This window comes from Bos taurus, chromosome 1, assembly GCF_002263795.3.
Source record: "Bos taurus isolate L1 Dominette 01449 registration number 42190680 breed Hereford chromosome 1, ARS-UCD2.0, whole genome shotgun sequence".
In the NCBI taxonomy this organism is placed as follows: Eukaryota; Metazoa; Chordata; class Mammalia; order Artiodactyla; family Bovidae; genus Bos; species Bos taurus.
The window spans coordinates 57,646,000-57,668,727 of record NC_037328.1 but is presented as its reverse complement, the minus strand read 5'-3'; the positions used below and the strand labels follow the sequence as shown (position 1 = coordinate 57,668,727).

The 22,728-nt window shown below is 37.5% G+C and overlaps 1 protein-coding gene across 3 annotated transcripts in view; it reads left to right on the top strand.

Moving 5' to 3' along the window:
* The window catches only part of LOC516008 (CD200 receptor 1-like), a 63,520-nt gene that overhangs the window by 12,381 nt on the left and 28,411 nt on the right, over positions 1-22,728 (top strand). For all 3 annotated transcript variants that reach the window (XM_024987554.2, XM_024987684.2, NM_001099374.2), the window contains exons 2-5: positions 9,545-9,625; positions 18,307-18,363; positions 21,816-22,133; positions 22,253-22,504. In XM_024987554.2, the coding sequence (XP_024843322.1) occupies positions 9,545-9,625; positions 18,307-18,363; positions 21,816-22,133; positions 22,253-22,504 (708 nt within the window). The remainder of the gene's footprint in view (positions 1-9,544; positions 9,626-18,306; positions 18,364-21,815; positions 22,134-22,252; positions 22,505-22,728) is intronic.

Genomic DNA, 22,728 nt, shown 5'->3' with positions numbered 1-22,728 from the left:
ATATCCTAGAATATAAGGTGTTTTTTGGAGATATTGTGGGTTTGGTTCCAGACCACCACAATAAAGTAGATATCACAATAAACTGGGACACACAAATTTTTGGTTTCCCAGTGCATGTAAAAGTTTTGTCTAAAGAAAAAAATTATGTCTACACTATACTGTGACTTCCCTGCTGGCTTATCAGTAAAGAATCTACTGGTAATGCAGGAGACATAAGCATTGTGGGTTTGATCCCTGGGTCAGAAAGATCTCCTGAAGAAGGGAATGGCACCCTACTCCAACATTCTTGCCTGGGAAATCCCATGGACAGAGGAGCCTGGCAGGCTACAGTCCATAGAGGTCACAGAAGAGTCGGACACAGCCGAGAGGCTAAATAACAACACTACACTGTAGTGTATAAGTGTGCAATAGCATTATGTATAAATAACAATGTATACACCTTAATTAAAAAATACTTTACTACTAAAAATTGTTAACCATCATCTCACAACACAGGGTTTCCATAAACCTGCAATTTGTAAAAAACATAGTAAAGTGAAGCGCAGTAAAATGTGGTATGCCCATATCTTTGTATATCTGATATGTGTATATATTCACTATCTATTCACCAAAAACACTGACCCTTGTGATCACTGATACACATTTGTACAACATCTACCTTGAGTAGGGAACAAATTTGTTTTCATTACCTAGTTTTGGACTGTGTGATGGTAATTGCCTGAAAAAAAGTTAGCCCAACAATATGACTTTTATTAATACGGTGTCCTACTAAAATGATGCAGACTTTGTGACTATTGTCACATACACAAAAATTAGTCCCAGCAATATGGTTTTTATTAGCACGTTTCCTATCCATATTTTTTCCCAAGTGGCTAGTTAGTTCCCTCAGTATCATTTACCAATGATATAATCATTCTTCCCCTTAGGAATTTGAATGCCTATTCCTATCAGATATTAAATTCCCATAAATGTAGATAGAGCAACTGTTTAGAGAGTAATCTGTGCAATATTACAGAGGTAATAAGTGGAAATTTATTTATTTTAACATTAGCCAAAAGGCTAGTTGATTTTGTTACTCTAATTGTGGTGTTTTTTTCTAGTTTTGTCTCTGCTAAAACTTTGGGTTTCTACTCAATGTTTTGTTTACTGAACAGTTGTTGTGTGCTACTAAGTTAATGTATTTTAAAATGTAAATAACGTTCATAAATTAAAGTATAAGAACACAGAATAGATGTATTGTGTTACCAGGATCAGCTTTTGACATTGTTATTCCATCTTCCCAATTGTTATTCGATCTTCCCAAGCCAGAGATGGAACCCAGGTCTCCCACATTGCAGGCAGATTCTTTACCAGCTGAGCCACAAAAGAAGCCCAAATCTCTTATTTTACATTTCAGTTTCTTTCCTTTTTGGAAGCAAGGATCATGATAATTGAAATATTAAGCCATGAGACACATAAAGGAGATAGTTTTCATTTTAAAAGACATTTCATTTTTTTTTAAATTTTAAATTTTATTTTATTTTTAAACTTTACAAAATTGTATTAGTTTTGCCAAATATCAAAATGAATCCGCCACAGGTATACATGTGTTCCTGGCAAGCATTTGTTTTTCTTTTCTGTTCTCCTTCCATAGGAAAATACACTTGTCTCAGGAAAAAGATCTGAAATCATTATGGAAGATTAGATTAATAGCAAAAGCTGAAACTTTTTTTTTTTTTTTAGCTCCAGTCTTTCTTCAGATCTTATTCCCTCCAGATACACATTCTCTGCATATAAAAGTACTTCTATTTGGACTGCTCTGTTTCTCATTCTCTTTCTTATTATCAGCATCTTGTTCATTGGGTCTTGTATCAATTACCTCTTGCTGCATAATAAACTACCCTCAGACAAATATTTATTCTCTCACAGTGACCCAAGAGTGAGTGAGAGAGAAACCATGAGGGTAGAAGCCATAGTCTTTTTATAACTTAATCTTGGCACTGACATTCTATCATTTCTGCTGTATCGCATTTGTTAGAAGTGAGTGAAGTGAGTGAAGTCTCTCAGTCGTGTCTGACTCTTTGCGACCCAGTGGACTGTAGCCCACCAGGCTCCTCTGTCCATGGGATTTTCCAGGCAAGCGTATTGGAGTGGGTTGCCATTTCCTTCTCCAGAGGATCTTCCCAACCCAGGGATCGAACCCAGGTCTCCTGCATTGTAAGCAAGACGCTTTACCGTCTGAGCCACCAGGGAAGTCCTATCCAGCCCACGTGCAAGAGGAGGGGATTTATAAAGACACAATTACCAAGAAAGTAGGGACCATCTTAGAGACTGCCTATCACCTCAGTACTACTGTAAGTTACTCAAAGTACATTTTATATACTTTTCACTTATTGCTATTACAGTTTCATATACTTGTGTGATTATTTGGTTACTGTGTATTATTCCTATTGGATTGAAAGCTCCATGATACAGGCATTTATTAAGGCTTAGCTATTGTAACTGCATAAATAAGTATTATTAATGCAGCTTCCAGCTTCCCTCCACCAGTCCAAAAGCTCTAATACATGTGATAGGTGGTCACTCAGACACCATCTCAGTGAAAACTACTAGTGAAAGACTGATCATCATCTTAGGAGGCAGAAAAAAAAAGCTCATTTCCTTTACGTGCAATATTTCTCATAAAATTACTGCATTACTTTTCAGGTAGCTTTAGTAGAGAAAAAAATCACACGAGTCTGTTATTCCAACTGTTGTTTTGTTTAGTCTCTCCATTACTGTTTGCTATTTAGAAAATAACAAAATGCGGGGGGAAATTGGCTATGCTTTCAATTATTCCTTCAGGGTGGTAGTACTTTTAAATTATATATCAGAAATAAAATGGTACATTATTGTAAAACTTCTCCCAAAGTTACAAAGTTTATGGATTTTCTGGCTGACTATCATGGATTTCCACTAGTTCCCAATGTGAAAATTATTGCATTAGAGAAAGAAATATAATTAGACTACTTGGCTAACAATTCATCTTATTTTCAGAACTTCTAAAAAAAAGGAGACAATTCAAGGTCTCTTCTTGTTTGAATCCATTCATAACTCTAAAAACTGTTGGGAAATAATACTTGTATGTCTAACCTATATCCACAACATGCAGTTTTATAAAACACAGTACAAACATACTAACTAAAATGTTAAGGTTGATATTTTAAGTTTTCTGAAGCCAGAGAGTTATGATAAAGCTTTCTGTACTGTATTGACTTTACCATACTGGTGATTAGAAAAAGTTACGTGCTCAGTATAGCTAAATAAGGTTGTTCTAGCAGTGTGATTTTGATTTCCGGGTCTTTGTGTGATTAAGATCTCAGTCTCAGAGTTGCATTTATTTAAAATGAAGCTTGAATCTTTAGGAGAAATGTAGTTTCCTTTTTACTGGCTTTTAAACCTCAGTTTGTAGTGCTCTTCAGATGCCTTTCACTAGTTATTCCTTACTTATTAAGAATGACAGTCTGCATTTTGCAGAGGGGAGAACTAGAGTATATAAATTTAATTATTTTAAGTAATTTGGGAAAGAAGCAGAGTGAAGTAAAACTCAAATCTCTCATATTTTCCCACCATTGCTTTATTCAAAATGATCCAGTTCTGTATTTGTTATGACAATTTGCAGTTTTGAAGTCAGAAGCTTGAAACACCAAATGAAAAATGCAATAATTCTATTATTTGATCCTCCTTGTGTAAAATATCAGAATATTCGCACAGATTTAAGTGTATTGAAATATATTGAATATATTTTAATGTATTCTATGTTCCTCTTTTTAAAAAGTATTTTGATAGTAAGTTCATTAAATGTTAAATAACGAAAAGATGACAAATAAAGATGTAAATACCACAAAAAACCATAAAAATGACTTTTAATTAGGTCAATACTAGCATAGAAGTCTCAAGTTCTGGAGAGAAATATTAAAAGAAATGTAAAAATAAAGTTCTTCTACATTATTCTCTTTTATAGCTATATGGTCATTTTATTAGAGCATAGCCAAATATTTTAGGCTATAGTTTTGCTTCAATTTTAGGATTCTTTCAGCTTAAATTCATTTGTTCGGGCTCCTTACTGCTTGTTTGTATTCTCCCCAAACCTTGCAAATGAATGAAACAGCAGAAAATCTTTACTTTTTGTTTACCATCTGCATATATTAGAAATAATAATTTAAGCCACTATATTGATTAATTATGGCATAATATATGTTCTACTTTGGTTAATAAACAGTTACTAAATCAGGGATTTTACTAGGAATTGTGAAATATTAGAAATGCCTATTTCTAACTTTTTTAGTCAGTACAGCCCAGCAAAGCACAGGATTTTGTATAGATAAAATCTGTTAAATCACACAAGAAAACCATGTGCTGTTTCTGAGAGCCTTTTTCACTCACTGGAGGAAGGCTTTGGAGTATGTGTTTGCATAGTCATGCCTATACAATGTCTCCTGTGTGGGCGGTGTATAGTTGCTCAGGCATATGACAATGATGATTTGGGAAAGGAAACTCAAAGCGAGTGCTCAAAGTGACTAAGAGGTTTCACTAGTAGTCAAATCACAAAACAATCTTACTTCTACTGATGATTTTGACTTAGATGGAAAAGGTTTTTTTAAACATTATTTCCAGTGCCAAGGGGTTTTCATTTGTATTTTCTTTCATGTTTATTTGTGTAGATGCATGTTCTAATATTATGTGTGTTAAAACCTGATGTTTCTGACATTGTTTTTAATTAAACTGAGGGATAATTTATATGTAATTAACCGGGTACATTTAAAAGTTACAATTTGATGAGGTTTGACAGTCGTATAGTTCTGTAATTACTATCACAAACAAGATAAAAAACATATCCATCGTTCCCCAAATATTCCTTCATGTATGCTAGTAGTCCTTCCTTGTTTTTACACCCATCATCTGTGGGCAACCAATGATCTGCCATTTGTCAGCATAGATTAGTTAGCATTTTATATTAGTTTACTCTTTTTGTGGTGTCTGATATGTGCTCTTTTGTGTCTACTTTATTTCACTCAAAGGAATGATTTTTGAGATTCATCAATTCGTGTGTGTTCCTTTTTACTGCTGAACAGTATTCCATTATACAGATAACTTAGCTATCTGCCGATTGGCATTTGGGTTGTTTCTAGCTTTTGGTTATTGTGAATAAAACTTCTGTGAACATTCATGCACAAGTCTTTGTGTGGACATATATTTTTATTTCTCTTGGGTAAATACTTAGGATTGAAATGGTAAGGTTTTATGTGGGCATGTGTTTGACTTTTGGAAAAAACTACTATAAATTTTCTAGTGCAGTTATACTTTTTTATATTCCCACTAATAATGTGTGAAAGTTTTAGTTGTTTTACATTTTTGCCAATATATATTATCAGTCTTTTTAACTTTAGCCATAGTAATAGGTGCATAATCATTATCTCACTGATTTAAATCTGCATTTCCTCTATGATTACTAATATTAAACATCTTTTTTGTGTATTTATTGGTAATCTGAATCTTTTTTTTTTTGGTAAAGTGTCTGTTCAAGTCACTTGCCTGTTTTTTTTAATTGATTTTTAAAATTATTGGATTATAAACGTTCTTCACATACTATTGTTTTTTGAGCTGTGCTGTGGCTTGTAGGATATTAGTTCCCTGACCAGAAATTGAATCTGAACTTCTCTAGTCAAAGTGCTGAGTTCTAACCATTGGACAAGCAGGGAACTCCTGAAGAACCAGCTTTTAATTTTGTTAATTTTTGTATTACTTGTTTTCTGTTTTGTTGAGTTTTGCTCTTCCTTTTATTATTTTCATCTTTCTATTTTGTTTTTAACTTCTTTAGGTAATTCCTGCTTTGTTATTAGTATTTAAAGCTATCAATTTTTCTGTAAGCATTGCTTTAGTGTAGCTGCATATCACAGAATTTGATACTATATACACTTTTATCTGTCCTACTTTTTTTATGTAACAATATGTCCTGGAGATCACTCCATAATAGTTTATAGAGATATTCCTCATTCTTTTTAAGGGTTTCATTGTACTTCATTTTGTGGATGTTCTATAATTTAGAAAACTAGTTCCCTATGATTTGGATTATTTCTAGAAGTCTTGCTATTACAGTGTAGCAATGACCTGTCTTCTGTATATATATTAATATATTTTAACTGTTGCCTATATAGCTTTGGGATAGTTTTTGGGAAGTGATATGGCTGGGTCAAAAGGAAAATGCTTATGTAACTGCTATTGTCAAATTTTCCATTACTGAAGTGGTAACATTTTACATTCCAACCAGCAGTATATTGGCATACTTATTTCTCTACAGTTTTGCAGAGTATATTCTCCAGTTTTTTTAGTTTTGATGATCTTATAAGTGAGAAATAGCATTTCTGAGTAGTTTTTATTTTGTATTTCTTTTACCATAAATGATGTTGAGCTTTTTTCTAAATGACTAGGAGACATGTATACTTCTTTTTCTGTGAACTGTACGTAACTATAGGGTTGTGTTGACCTTAATTTTTAAGCCAGCTTAAGCCAGCTGCATGCCAGGAAACTGTGCAAACCACTCTTTTAAGCACTGAGGATGAAGAATGAAAAACCTAGATGAAAATCCCTGCCCCCCTGGAGCTTACAATCTAGTGAGGGAGTGGTGGGTTTGGCCCATGAATTTTGGCAAATGTCTCAAATCTTCTTCCTTAGCTTGGCTTTTCCTATTCAGATTCAGAATTCAAAATGCTTGTGCCCATGTGTCTTTATAATAATCCTGATTCTATGGACTTGCTGTTGATGTGCTCTTTCAGACCTTTGTCTCTCATTGTTTCTACAGAAACATGGCTGGGACTTGCTTCTCCAACTCTCTTAATTGGGTTAAGTTTGGGTTTCCCAGGTGAGGCTAGTGGTAAAGAACCGTCCTGCCAATACAGGAGACTTGAGAGATACAGGTTCGATCCCTGGGTTGAGAGGACCCCCCTGGAGGAAGGCATGACAATCCACTCCAGTATTCTCGCCTGGAGAATTCCCATGGACAGAGGAGCCTTGCAGGCTACAGTCCATGGCGTCACAAAGATTCAGACATGACTGAGGTGACTTAGCATGCCACGGATAGGTAGTGTATTTATCCTAGTGTATTTCTTAGGAACCAACTCTTCGTTTCTGCCCACTGTCGCAAGAACTATTCACACAAGAAAAATTTGACAATTGGAGCAGCTTATAAACTGGGGTGAAAGTGTAAGTTGCTCAGTTGTATCTGACTCTTTGCGACCCCATGGACTGTAGCCCACCAGGCTTCTCTGTCCATGGGATTCTCCAGGCAAGCATACTGGAGTGGATAGCCATTCCCTTCTCCAGGCGATCTTCCCAACCTAGGGATCGAACCCAGGTCTCCCACATTGCAGGTGGATTCTTTACCATCTGAGCCACCAGCTAAGCCCAAGCTGGGTTACTATGGCCAAATTGCTTCATCAAGGTGAGTCTAAATTTTTTCATCTGTAAAATGAGGATGATATCACCTGTCGACATGGAGAGACTGAAATAAATAACATGCAAATTAGCAAAAATCTATTCCTAAGTGTTCAAAAATTATTTTAAAACAATGTTTTATTAAAGTAAATAGTAGCTAAAAGGGAGTGGGTCGTGTATAAAAGGAAGAAGAAAACTGCACACAAAGAATGGCATTTAGAAGAAGGCATGAAGCCATTTGGAGGTTTCAAAGAACTACACATGGTTGGGTATTGCCATTATATGAGAAAAACTGGATATATGATTAGAACTGAGGCTGGATACTGGCAGGCTCCAACTGTGGCAGGCTCTAATTGTGGAAGGCATAAAACTCAAAGTATTCACAAGGAAATAATACACTTCTAGTGCATCTACAGTATCTGAACAACAAAGAGAAACATTTTAGGATAAAATTCAATGCACAGTGGGTTTTTTGGAGAAATTTTGAATACACTGAAAGTGACATTGCTCAGTCGTGTCCAGCTCTTTGTGACCCCATGGACTGTAGCCTACCAGGAGTCAATGTCCCAGAAGCTCAGCTTCCTTGTTGGCAAAATGGGAATAATGCTATCAAGTGCATTTATATCTATCTATCTATCTATCTATATATGTAAACACTTAGCCTTGTGCCTGGCACATATTTCTATTCCAGGTAATTTGCTCATCTTTGATCACTGGTCAATAACAAAGCCATCATATTTAAACTCTAAAGGCTACAGTCCATGGGTTGCAAAGAGTCAGACACGACTGAGCGAATTCACTTTCAGTGTATTCAAAATTTCTCCAAAAAACCCACTGTGCATTGAATTTTATCCTAAAATGTTTCTCTTTGTTTTTCAGATACTGTAGATGCACTAGAAATGTATTATTTCCTTGTGAATACTTTGAGTTTTATGCCTTCCACAATTAGAGCCTGCCACAGTTGGAGCCTGCCAGTATCCAGCCTCAGTTCTAATCATATATCCAGTTTTTCTCATATAATGGCAATACCCAACCATGTGTAGTTCTTTGAAACCTCCAAATGGCTTCATGCCTTCTTCTAAATGCCATTCTTTGTGTGCAGTTTTCTTCTTCCTTTTATTTTCCTAGAAAACTCCTCATCTAAGATTGAGCTCAAATATCGTTTATTGTAGGAAGTCTTTCCTAATCCTTTACCCCTGCTGTTTTAGAGTTAAAAACATCTTCTTTTAAACTTCTGGACATTATGTATATATCTACCTCACACTAAAACTTTATGTTATCATTGTTTATACAGTTAGTTTCTTCCCTGGACCTCAGGCTCATAGAGAGAAAAGGGTATTGTTCATTATGATGTTTCTGTGCTTAGCGAGTACTTTGCCAGGAGTTGCTACTCAAAAAATGCTTACTAACATTTTTCATTTGGAGCTTGCCTTGTAAAATTTGAACTTAATAGACACTTGTCTATGTGATGTGATTTCAACAGTGTTTAGGATACTCCTTTGTTGCTCTGGCTCAGCTGGTAAAGAATCCTCCTGCAATGTGGGAGACCTTGGTTTGGACCCTGGGTTGGGAAGATCCTCTGAGAAGGGAAAGGCTACCCATTCCAGTATTCTGGCCTGAAGAATTCCATGGACTGTATAGTCCATGGGGTTGCAAAGAGTTGGACACGACTGAGCGACTTTCATTTGTTGTTCTATATGAGCATCCAGTCAACACATCAGTGCTAAACTTCTCCTTCCTCACTGGTGCCTGAAATGTCTGTAACATAGTAAAACACCTTTTCACAACTGGAGATAGACTAAGTGCATTGAAGTCTAGAAGAAGAAATGCTTTGACTTGAATATAAGACCGGAGGGTGGTGAGTGGTACTGTGGGCCTAAAATGGGGGTATGCCAAATAGGAAGGAAGATCAAGTGAAAAGTTCATACCAGGATAAATTTTTTTGAGATGTTTGCTTTCCTGTCATAATTCATGTTTTTATTGGCAACTGCAATCCCCAAATGGCCCAAGGAATGTGAAAAAAAATGTGATTTTCTCCGGGAGTGAGAAATGCTAATGTGTATTTCTCTCTTTACCCCATGTGTCTTTTCAGAATGCTTAAGTGCAGGAATGGAAGGAACTAAAACATCAAACAACTCAATGCAGCAGCTGGACAATGGTAATCACAGTTCAGGTAATGCTCATCTTTTAATAATAATTCTAATAGAAGAGTGCTTGATGTTTTTACAGTTTTTACACTTTGAGATCTTGAATTGTCTTAAGTTATTTATAGATTATTTTAGCTAAAATTGTCAAAATGAAATACTGCTTATGTTTTAAAATGGTAAATTTTTCATTCTGAAATTATTTTCTGTGCTTATTTAGTACTTATTTCAAGACTGTCATCATGAAGTAAATCAAGGGCACAGCACCAATTTTTTTCATTCTATTTTTAAATCATAGTTTTACTAGGTTTACTCTAGAGAACTTAAAAATATTGGCCTTCGCAGATGTTACTAATTTACTTTCTGTGTGCCCTTGCCCAGCTCTATTGTCTCCCAAATTTTTGTTTCTCATTATAGTTAACTTTTTCTTTGTATTTTAAAATATTATTTTTGTAATATATTTTACATTGAGCACTTCATGGAAAAATAATTCTAGTGATTTCAAAATGCATTCTTGGACTCAATAAATATCCTTTTTAATTACACTTACTTATTTACTATTTAGAAAAATTAGATTTCAGGTCAACTGCAGACTCAAATAAGTAAAATAACTATATAAATTATTAATCTGAGGGGTGGGAAGGCACTCATAGTGCTTGAGTTTAGTGAGTTAAATGGTGCCTCCACCTCAAGATCTGTCCACCACGAACCTACAAATATGGGTACATTTGGACAAAGGGTCTTTGAAAATGTATTTAAGCTAAAGCTTTCAGATGAGATCATCCTGGATTAGTGTGGGCCCTATGTCCAATGACATAGAAAAGAAAAGTAGAAGACACAAGGGAAAATCCAATGTAAAGATGGAGTCAGAGGTTGAAATGATACATCTACAAACTAAGGAACACATAGGATTTCTGGTAGCCACCCAAACCTGGAAGAAACAAAAAAAGGATTCTTTACTAGAGACTTTGGAAGGAATATGGTTGTGCTAACACTTTGATATATTTCTGACTTCCAGAAATGTGAGAGAATAAATATCTATTGTTTTAAGGGATTGAGTTTGTGGATACATATCAAGACAGTTCTAGGAAATTAATATAATGAATAACTAATTTACTTTTCTACTGTAAATATGTCTTTAAAAACAGTCCACATGTGATTCAGTCTATATACAGATCTTCCATCACTTATGATGGCATTATGCCTCAATAAACTCATCCTAAGTTGAAAATATCATAAGTCAAAATACCTACTTAACAGGAGGAAAAGAGGGCAACAAAGGATGAGATAGTTGGATGGCATCACCAACTCCATGGACATGAATTTGAGCAAACTCCTGGAGATAGTGAAGGACAAGGAAGCCTGGCATGCTGCAACCCATGGGACTGCAAAGAATTGAACACTACTTAGCGACTGAACAATAATAATAACCTAACATCAAAACTTAGCTGAGCCTTCTTTAAACAGTTGGGCAAAATCATCTAACACAAAGCCTATCTCATACTAACATGTTGTATAACTCATGTAATTTATTGAACACTGTACCTTTTGAAAGTGAAAAAGATGGTTGTATGGGTACAGAATAGTTGTATCGGTTATTTACCCTTGTGATTGTGTAGCTGACTAGGAACTGTGGCTTACTGTGCTGCCCAGCATCACAAGAGAATACCATAATGCATTATTGTTATCCTAGAAAGCAATCAAAATCCAAAATTCAAAATACAGTTTCTACTTGAATGCATATGGCCTTTGCACCACTGTACAGTAAAAAAAAGAAGTCGTAAATCACACTATCCCAAGTTGCGGACTGTCTGTATATGTACATACTGAAAGAGTTAGACTTCTTATGTTAATGGGAAACTATAATCTTTCTAAATTTAAAAGAAAATTTGGGTTCATATGAAGAAATTGAAGACAGAAATCATAGAACCATTAATCAGAAGCTTTAAATGATTATTGTACTACTTTGGTATATACAAAGCTTCAAGAAGGACTAAATAAGAGATGCTTTCTTTTATCATTGAAGACATGATACTTGATGTGAAATTGAAATTCTATAGGAATAGATGGAGATAATAAAGCTGAATGACTCATTATAGCAATTAACTAAGTTTAAAAGATGTATTCAGTATTATAAAAATGATCATAAGACTACTTCTGAAAACAAGCATAATATTTTTCTTTTCTGAAAAATATAATTTTAGCACACTTAAGAGTACACTACAACTTGTGGGTTTTATCTCTGGTATGAGAAATTGCAGGGAAAATTGACTTTCTTCCCAAGGTATTTTTCTTTAGACAGTGAATGTTGCTTAGTTGTAGGAGAATTTTGTGTCTGGTTTAAGAGGCAGAATTCTCCATGGGCCTCCAGTTCAGTTCAGTTCAGCCACTCAGTCATATCCGACTCTTTGTGACCCCATGAATTGCAGCATGCCAGGCCTCCCTGTCTATCACCAACTCCCGGAGTTCACTCAAACTCATGTCTATCGAGTCGGTGATGCCAACCAGCCATCTCATCCTCTGTTGTCCCCTTTTCCTCCTGCCCCCAATCCCTCCCAGCATCAGAGTCTTTTCCAATGAGTCAACTCTTCGCATGAGGTGGCCAAAGTACTGGAGTTTCGGCTTTAGCATCATTCCTTCCAAAGAACACCCAGAGCTGATCTCCTTTAGAATGGACTGGTTGGATCTCCTTGCAGTCCAAGGGATTCTCAAGAGTCTTCTCCAACACCACAGTTCAAAAACATCAATTCTTCAGTGCTCAGCTTTCTTTACAGTCCAACTCTCACATCCGTACATGACCACTGGGAAAACCATAGCCTTGACTAGATGAACCTTTGTTGGCAAAGTAATGTCTCTGCTTTTAAATATGCTGTCTAGGTGGTCATAACTTTCCTTTCAAGGAGTAAGCGTCTTTTAATTTCATGGCTGCAATCATCATCTGCAGTGATTTTGGAGCCCAGAAAAATAAAGTCAGCCACTATTTCCACTGTTTCCCCATCTATTTCCCATGAAGTGATGGGACCAGATGCCATGATCTTAATTTTCTGAATGTTGAGCTTAAGCCAACTTTTTCACTCTCCTCTTTCACTTTCATCAAGAGGCTCTTTAGTTCCTCTTCACTTTCTGCCGTAAGGGTGGTGTCATCTGCATATCTGAAGTTATTGCTATTTCTCCCAGCAATCTTGATTCCAGCTTGTGCTTTCTCCAGCCCAGTGTTTCTCATGATGTACTCTGCTATAAGTTAAATAAGTAGGGTGACAATATACAGCCTTGATGTACTCCTTTTCCTCTTTGGAACCAGTCTGTTGTTCCATGTCCAGTTCTAAATGTTGCTTCCTGACCTGCATATAGGTTTCTCAAGAGGCAAGTCAGGTGGTCTGGTATTCCCATCTCTTTCAGAATTTTCCACAGTTTATTGTGATCCACACAGTCAAAGGCTTTGGCATAGTCAATAAAGCAGAAATAGATGTTTTTCTGGAACTCTCTTGCTTTCTTGATGATCCAGAGGATGTTGGCAATTTGATCTTTGGTTCCTCTGCCTTTTCTAAAACCAGCTTGAACATCTGGAAGTTCACAGTTCACATATTGCTGAAGCCTGTCTTGGAGAATTTTGAGCATTACTTTACTAGCGTGTGAGATGAGTGCAATTGTGTGGTAGTTTGAGCATTCTTTGGCATTGCCTTTCTTTGGGATTGGAATGAAAACTGACCTTTTCCAGTCCTGTGGCCACTGCTGGGTTTTCCAAACTTGCTGGCATATTGAGTGCAGCACTTTCATAGCATCATCTTTCAGGATTTGAAATAGCTCCACTGGAATTCCATCACCTCCACTAGCTTTGTTCGTAGTGATGCTTTCTAAGGCCCACTTGACTTCACATTCCAGGATGTCTGGCTCTAGGTGAGTGATCACACCATTGTGATTATCTTGGTCATAAAGATCTTTTTTGTACAGTTCTGTGTATTCTTGCCACGTCTTCTTAATATCTTCTGCTTCTATTAGGTCCATACCATTTCTGTCCTTTATTGAGCCCATCTTTGCCTGAAATGTTCCCTTGGTATCTCTAATTTTCTTGAAGAGATCTCTAGTCTTTCCCATTCTGTTGTTTTCTTCTATTTCTTTGCATTGATCGCTGAGGAAGGCTTTCTTATCTCTCCTTGCTATTTTTTGGAACTCTGCATTCAGATGCTTATATCTTTCCTTTTCTCCTTTGCATTTCGCTTCTCTTTTTTTTCACAGCTATTTGTAAGGCCTCCCCAGGCAGCCATTTCGTTTTTTGCATTTCTTTTCCATGGGTATGGTCTTGCTCCCCGTCTCCTGTATAATGTCATGAACCTCCGTCCGTAGTTCATCAGGCACTCTGTCTATCAGATCTAGTCCCTTAAATCCATTTCTCATTTCCACTGTATAACATGAGGGATTTGATTTAGGTCATACCTGAATGGTCTAGTGGTTTTCCCTACTTTCTTCAATTTAAGTCTGAATTTGGCAATAAGGAGTTCATGATCTGAGCCACAGTCAATCCCTGTCTTGTTTTTGCTGACTGTATAGAGCTCCTCCATCTTTGGCTGCAAAGAATATAATAAATCTGATTTCAGTGTTGACCATCTGGTGATGTCCATGTGTAGAGTCTTCTCTTGTGTTGTTGGAAGAGGGTGTTTGCTATGACCAGTGTGTTCTCTTGGCAAAACTCTGTTAGCCTTTGCCCTGCTTCATTCCGTATTCCCAAGGCAAATTTGCCTGTTACTCCAGGTGTTTCTTGACTTCCTACTTTTGCATTCTGGTCCTGTATAATGAAAAGGACATCTTTTTTAGGTGTTAGTTCTAAAAGGTCTTGTAGGTCTTCATAGAACCGTTCAACTTGAGCTTCTTCAGCATTACTGGTTGGGGCATAGACTTGGATTACTGTGATATTGGATGGTTTGCCTTGGAAATGAACAGAGATCATTCTGTCATGTTTGAGACTGCATCCAAGTACTGCATTTCGGACTCTTTTGTTGACCATGATGGCTACTCCATTTCTTCTAAGGGATTCCTGCCCACAGTAGTAGATATAATGGTCATCTGAGTTAAATTCACCCATTCCAGTCCATTTTAGTTCACTGATTCCTAGAATGTTGACATTCACTCTTGCCATCTCCTGTTTGACTTCTTCCAATTTGCCTTGATTCATGGACCTAACATTCCAATTTCCTATGCAATATTGCTCTTTACAGCATCAGACCTTGCTTCTATCACCAGTCACATCCACAACTGGGAATTGTTTCTGCTTTGGCTCCGTCCCTTCATTCTTTTTGGAGTTATTTCTCCACTGATCTCCGGTAGCATATGGGTACTTACTGACCTGGGGAGTTCCTCTTTCAGTATCCTATCATTTTGCCTTTTCATACGGTTCATGGGGTTCTCAAGGCAAGAATACTGAATTGGTTTGCCATTCCCTTCTCCAGTGGACCACATTCTGTCAGACCTCTCCACCATGACCCGCCCGTCTTGGTGGCCCCATAGGACATGGCTTAGTTTCATTGAGTTAGACAAAGCTGTGGTCCATGTGATTAGATTGACAGTTTTTGTGATTATGGTTTCAGTGTGTCTTCCCTCTGATGCCCTCTCACAATACCTACCGTCTTACTTGGGTTTCTCTTACCTTGGACATGGGGTATCTCTTCACGGCTGCTCCAGCACTCACTGGAATACCTTTATTAAGCATAAAGTCTCTTCTACACTCTAGTCCACTGAGAACACTGAAACTCAAAATGCTTGAAGACCTTATTCAATTATGAAGACACCACTTAATGTAAGACCAAGCTCCTCCAATAGAATCCCCTGGTACTCACACTGATTTCGTTATGTCTCATAAAAACTAATGTGACAATATTCCCAGACAAGATGACTACCATGAGAATTCACTGATATGGCAATAGCTTAGTTCAGAGCATGAAGATCATTTTGCTCTGTTACTAAAAGTAACAATTTCTATGGGGCAGTGAAGTGAAATGAAGTGAAGTGAAAATGAAGTGAAATCCAAAGATAAGAAGAAAAGTCTTTAAATATCTCCTGGAAGACATCAATCAAGGTTAGGTTCTTTGAAGTTTCCATTGATAACAAACAACCTATATCTTTAAAATAAGGAGCATTGTACTTCCTTGGCAGTCTAGTGGTTAAGACTCCTCACTTCCACTGCAAGGGATGTGGGTTTGACCTGTGGTGGGGGAATAAGATTCTGATTGCCATGCACTGAGGAAAAAAAAAAAAAATTAGGGCGAATGATTGGTGACAGCCAGACATGTGAAGAACTAATGCTGAAGACGAATTCTGTTTAACAAGAACCAGAGAATATTATGGTTGTGACACTTTCTTCCAGAAACAGCAGGTCTCAGGGCTGCAAAGGCCAAAGTGCTCACAAGAGAAAGCCTTCATAGGCTTCAGTAGCCTTTGTCTATTATGGTAGCCATCTCGTGACCACCAGACAGCTCCCTTTTAGCTGGGAATGGGCAGGGTTCATTGTAGTTTTCTTACTTATCAGAATCCTATTGGGTGTCCTCAATATTGCCACTCTTCACTCAAAGTAAGGAAAGAAAGAATGCAAGGAAGAAAGGAAAGATTTGCAACATGGTAAAAACAGATTGACTCAGCTGGTAGAGAATTTGTCCTGCAATGCAGGAGACCCAGGTTCAATCCCTGGGTTGGGAAGAGCCCCTGGAGAAGGAAATGACAACCTACTCCAGTGTTTTTGCCTGGGAAATCCTAGGACAGATGACCCTGGCAGGCTATAGTATGGGGTCACAAAGAGTCATACACGACTTAGTGACTAAACCACCAACACAGAAATAGAATAAGAAATTTATTTAATTTGAAGGAGAACTTGGGGTTGTCACTGGAGATTTAGTTTATCTTTAAAAGGCAAAGTAAGCAGAATAAAATAGAATATTCAGTGGATGTTTATTGTTTGTATTTATAAATATTGTCACTGTAAGAAATTACAAAAAACAAAATACTGTACTTTAAGTCAAGAGTTAGCAAACTATAGCCCATGGGCAAAATCCAGCTGGCTGTATATATTTGCAGATAAAATTGTATTGGACAAAGCCATGGACATTTGTTCCCTTATTATATGTGCCTGCTTTCTTGCTGCAACAGCAGTGTTGAATACTTGCAACAGAGACCATAGGGAATGCAAAGCTCCAGATGTTTCCTTTTTCAGTTCTTTGGCAAAGCTACACTGTGTGTGATGATAGGGCTTCAGAATCTAGACCACCTAAGACATAACTTGATTTCAGTAATCCCTCTGAGGTCAACTTTGATTTCTTATCTGTTTCTGGAATAGATACTTAATCCCAGTATGAGCTAAATTCAATAGTTAGAATCTCATTCTTTGCCTTCTTTCCAATCCAGTCTAATGATACTTAGCTACCTAGAAAAGCCGAATTATTTTAGAAGCCTATTCACTGCTGGCTTCTAAGACCTTTAATTTAATTTCTCTGTTTATTATGTGGTAGAATTGAGTGGAAAATTAGAATGGGGAGCATAAAGAATATTTTTAAAAGCAGGAGAGCACATTGAATGGTGGTCTTAAAAACTCAGAGGAAGGTGTTTTTCAGGTTTTTAAGTCATAAGAAGCATTCTGAAAGTCATTGTTGCTCTTTAAAAAGATAGTAATACAAACATATTTTTCAGAAAGCAAATTTGAAGTAGATTGGGACTATCTTCAGAAACTCTATAGAACTCAAGAGAAGAAATGCATGTACATCTTAAGAACTAAGGAATTGGGAACTTGAGTTAGGTTAAGTCTGCCATCTCTCTCTGCTTCTGCTTCATTCTTCCCAAGGTTTATTAGTCAGGGTTCTTCAGAGAGACAGAACAGGATGTATGTGTGTGTTGGACATCCGAGAGAGAGGGAGAACGAGAGAAAGAGGAAGAGATTGATTTACTTTATGGAATTGGTCCAAAATCTGCAGGATCTTTGGAGACCCAGGGAAGAGATGCAGATCAAGTCTGAATGCAATGTGCTGGCAGAATTCCCTTTCCCATGAGGTCAGTCTTTTCTGTTAAACCCTTCAACTGATTGGATGAGGCCCACTCACATTATGGAGGGTAATTTACTTTACTCAAATTCTACCAATTAAAAAATATCTTTGTAGAAACATCTAGAATAATGTTTGACCAAACATTTGGGTACCATGGACTAGCTAGGCTGACAATAAAATTAACCATCATAGCAGGAAATTGGGGAAGAAAGAGGGATGAACTATTCTTCTCACTGTTGGTTCTTGAGAAAGTACTTGATTTGTCCAGCTGTTTGAGATGCCCGCTACTGGTCTAAACAATTTTAATCAAGTAGTGGCATCTGTAAAAAAAGACCACATAATCAGCCCAGCTCATGAGAGGTGTTCATGATGGACCAATACATTATGGCTAGGTAAGGATAGAGGCAGTGTTACCTTGTACAAAATCGTTTTAAGTATAAAATGAGATATTGTGTAAATGGGAAATCATTGATTAATAGCTTACAATGTAATTTCCAAATGTTAACATGTTTTTCCATATAATGATGTAACAGCTTCTAATTTCTGTATTTCAAGGATTTTTGTGTAATTTTAGTTATGGTTCATTGATTTTCTATCATGTTGTACACAAGCTCTTGTGGAGAAAAGAATGGTTTTTACTCTAAGTTTCTAAAATTGATTTCATCTATTTCTCTCTGAATATTTTCTAGTTTCAACAACTTCATCTACGGAAAGAAAGCAGAGCACTGTAACACTTTATGCAGAAGGTAGTATGCCTGTATTTTTTTGTTTCTTTACTTTGAGGCCAGTACTGAAGCATAGAATGCTGAGCTTCCTTAGAAACATAGTGGTCTAGACTCTGTTCTAGTCTTGTACCCAGTTAAAGAATATGGTGATCTGAATGCTGTAAGGTAAGTGACTTGAATGACTCCGCCAATCCTCCCCTAAAGCAATTCGATTCCACTGAAAGATTATGGAGTTTTCTCTGTCACGCACTGTGCAGTCCATGGAATTCTCCAGGCCAGAATACTGGAGTGCATAGCCTTTCCCTTCTCCCAGCCCAGGGATATTCCCAACCCAGGGATCGAACCCAGGTCTCCCGCATAGCAAACAGATTCTTTACCAGCTGAGCCACAAGGAAAGCCCGAGAATACTGGAGTGGGTACCCTATCCCTCCTCCAGGGGATCTTCCCTACCCAGAAATTGAACCAGGGTCTTCTGCACTGCAGGCAGATTTTTTACCAACTGAGCTATCAGGGAAGCCCTAGGGAAAGGTTGTGAGAAAAGAAAGGAAATGCCTCAAAGCCAATAAGAATTTGTGTGCAAAAGGCTGAATGAGACTGGAAGAGATTTATAGAAAAAGGATGCAGAGAAGATGGGATGTGGCTGCTGGTTTGGGGGCAAAGAAGAGACTCTATTGTTTTCTCAGGAAGTAGGAAGTGCAATTACCCTAGCTTATCTTATATGGAGAATATATTTGTTAAGTGCCAAACCCACTGAGTGTTGTGGAGGTACTGGCCATTGGTAAATTATCATTTGCTGCTGCTGCTAAGTTGCTTCAGTCGTGTCCAACTCTGTGCAACCCCATAGACGGCAGCCCACCAGGCTCCGCTGTCCCTGGGACTCTCCAGGCAAGAACACTGGAGTGGGTTGCCATTTCCTTCTCCAATGCATGAAAGTGAAAAGTGAAAGTGAAGTCACTGAGTCGTGTCCAACTCTCGGCGACCCCATGGACTGCAGCCTACCAGGCTCCTCCGTCCATGGGATTTTCCAGGCAAAAGTACTGGAGTGGGGTGCCATTGCCTTCTCCAAAATTATCATTTACTAATGATAATTTATCATTTTATCATTTTAATCCTGATAATTTATGAAAAAGTATGAAAAAGGAAAGGTATGGAAAAGGAAAGAAGAGGATGAAGAAAGGGGGGAAAATACCAATAACATTAGAACTATCGATATAGGTGAAGGGTGATTGACTTGAAGGTCACAAAATGGAGGAAAGTGAAAGAACACAGAATATCTGCTGTGCTTGGAATCCTCACTGATGGAGTTATTTCTTGATACTGTGCCCCTGTTCAAATGTGTGCTTATTTGATTACCAAATACTTGCCTTTAAAAAACAGATCTTGAGGATATATATTAGCAAAAACATCAAACCTTATACTGTTTACCAAGGTAAAGTTCGGACATACGAGAACACAAAAGAGCATTCACAGCTTGCTATCTCACTGGTCTCTTATTTTTCTGGTTTTATTTTAAGCATCATTCCTTTATGCACATATATGCTTCCCACATCCAACCTCTAGCAGATTTCTAACAAGCCATGTTCTTGCTTGTCTCCAAGCCTTTGCCAAGCTGGAGGTTCTCACTATGAGCTGATGTCACTTGGAGTGATGGAAACAGCATGGGTTTAACTGCCCTTTTGGCTGGCTGGCTAAGTCGCTTTAGTCGTGTCCGACTCTGTGTGACCCCATAGACGGCAGCCCACCAGGCTCCCTTGTCCCTGGGATTCTCCAGGCAAGAACACTGGAGTGGGTTGCCATTTCCTTCTCCAATGCGTGAAAGTAAAAAGTGAAAGTGAAGTCACTCAGTCGTGTCCGACTCTTAGCGACCCCATGGACTACAGCCTACCAGGCTCCTCTGTCCGTGGGATTCTCCAGGCAAGAACACTGGAGTGGGTTGCCATTTCCTTCTCCAATGCATGAAAGTGAAAAGTCAAAGTGAAGTCGCTCAGTCGTGTCCAACTCTTAGCGACTCCATGGACTGCAGCCTACCAGGCTCCTCTGTCCATGGCATTTTCCAGGCAAGTGTACTGGAGTGGGGTGCCATTACCTTCTCAGATCTACTTTAAAATCCTCCTCCTTCCTTTATCTAGTAATATGATATTTATTTGGCCATGAAATGAAAAGGCTTGAGTACATCACGGAGGAGGCAGATGACATCAAAAGAGGAGAGAGGAAATACTAAATGCAAAGCTTAGAAACATAAGGTTAAGCTTCATTCACATAAAATTTTTGTCACACCACAGCTGGTTTTGTTCATGTCAAACTGATGAAATCACTGACACTCACCTTTGTTACAGGTGACTTGTAACAGATACACGTCTCAGCAAACCCCTTTCAGTCAGGGACATGTCAGTTTATGGGAAAGCATGAGCTTCTACATTGGGAAATGCTTGCCAGTCTTAATTTTTATTTTAAAATATGGATAAATAGGTCAATGCTATGTTTAATCCTGACAATGATATTAAATGTATGAAAACAAGGTCTGTGAACAAGGTTCACAGCAAACTATCAGCGAGTATTTATGTGAATGAATAGAACGGAAGGAGAACTCATTGAAAGACTATATATTATACTATCACACATTTGCAATGAAATACTTTTATAGAAAATTTATAGAGGAAAATAATCCTTGTTTTTCATTTGATTTGTATTTATATACTATACTACTTTTTTTTTCCCCTAGAAAAATACTTCTAAGCATCTCTTACAGCTTGGCATTGTCATTTTTCATTTATGTGAGATGGTCCAACTAATGAGATTACAGATTATTTTAAAATCTGTTGATTTAACTGATTTTATGATTCTCTGAATAAAAATTAAATAAAAAATTCCAATTTCTTCAGCGTTAATGTCATAGCTATTTTTAATGGAAGTACCATATCTTTCCAGACTTATGTTTGTCTGAAGTGCCACCCTTAAGAGTACGTGTTTAGTTCTGATGTTACTGATTTTTCACTTTCATCAAAACTTGGGAGGAGAAAACCACATTATTAATAATTCCATTTTACCCCTTTAGAGCATGAGTTGTATGGTAAATCTCATAGTCTCTTTGTCCAAAAGATTAGATTTAGAACACTGTCTTTGTCCTTTAATTCAGATTCTCTTTTCTCATCAGTTTGTTTCATAGATATCAAATCTTCTGATTTAATTTCATAACACTTAAAAAATCATCATACATATAATACATGTTATTTTCCTAATGATACAGGAAGAAGTTGGTTAATCATTGGATGGATTTAATATTATACTTTATATATATATTTCATGAATGTTATTTCTTATGTAAGTCTAGTATTTCTGGGAAAAGGCCACCTGCAAAGTAAATTTTAAGTACAATTTCATGTAATATGTTGTGAATAAATTTTGACACATCAAGTATTATAAAGCTTTTCTCTTATTATTCTCTGTTTGTGTGTTTATGTATGTGTTTCCAGTTAAAACTTCACTATCAGTACTAGTGGATACAAAAGCTGTGCTCACTTGCCCTCCTGTGCTGTGGCCAAGTGTGTTGGTAGTAACATGGGAAATAGTCCTCAGAGACAAGCCGCCCTGCTTCGGAGCCTACAGACGTGATACAAATCAGACCACGAGAGGAAACTGTACCGACAAGAGAATAACCTGGGCCTCCAGACCTGACGAGAATCCTGCCCTTCAGGTTGATCCAGTGGCCATCACTCATGATGGGAATTACACATGTCAAATAGTAACAAGTGATGGGAATTTCCATCATGAGTATCACCTCCAAGTATTAGGTAAGGAACGTCATATATTGAGGTGTTTCAGATAACCAGATTTTGGGCTGAAACAAATCTCTGTCTAAATTCCATGTCCCATGTGTTAAGACTGCAGCATTTCCCCTACATTTCTGCAGTGCCCCCAGAGGTGACCCTGATCCAAACTGAGAAGGGAACTGCAGTGTGCAAGGCAGCTGCAGGGAAGCCGGCTGCACAGATCTCCTGGACCCCAGAGGGGGATTGTGACACTGAGCAAGGACCTTACTGGGGTGACGGCACAGTGACCGTCCAGAGCACATGCCGCTGGGGGAGCCGCCATGTGCTGAACGTGTCCTGCTCTGTCTCCCACTTGGCTGGCAACAAGAGTCTGTCCATACAACTGAGTCAAGGTTAGTAATTTTTCTAGTCTTATTTTTGATTTTTCCATTCTTTCAGAGGAGTTACCTTAAGAAAGAAAAAGGAGTTTACAAAGAAATTTCATTCAAGGATGTCCTTTCCACCCTCCACTTTATCTCCGTCTCCTCCTCAAAGTAAAGGATTATCCAGAAGAATAATACAAAAATTTGTTGTAAAAAGCCATATTATAGAATGAAGTTTATTCTACTTTTTTTTT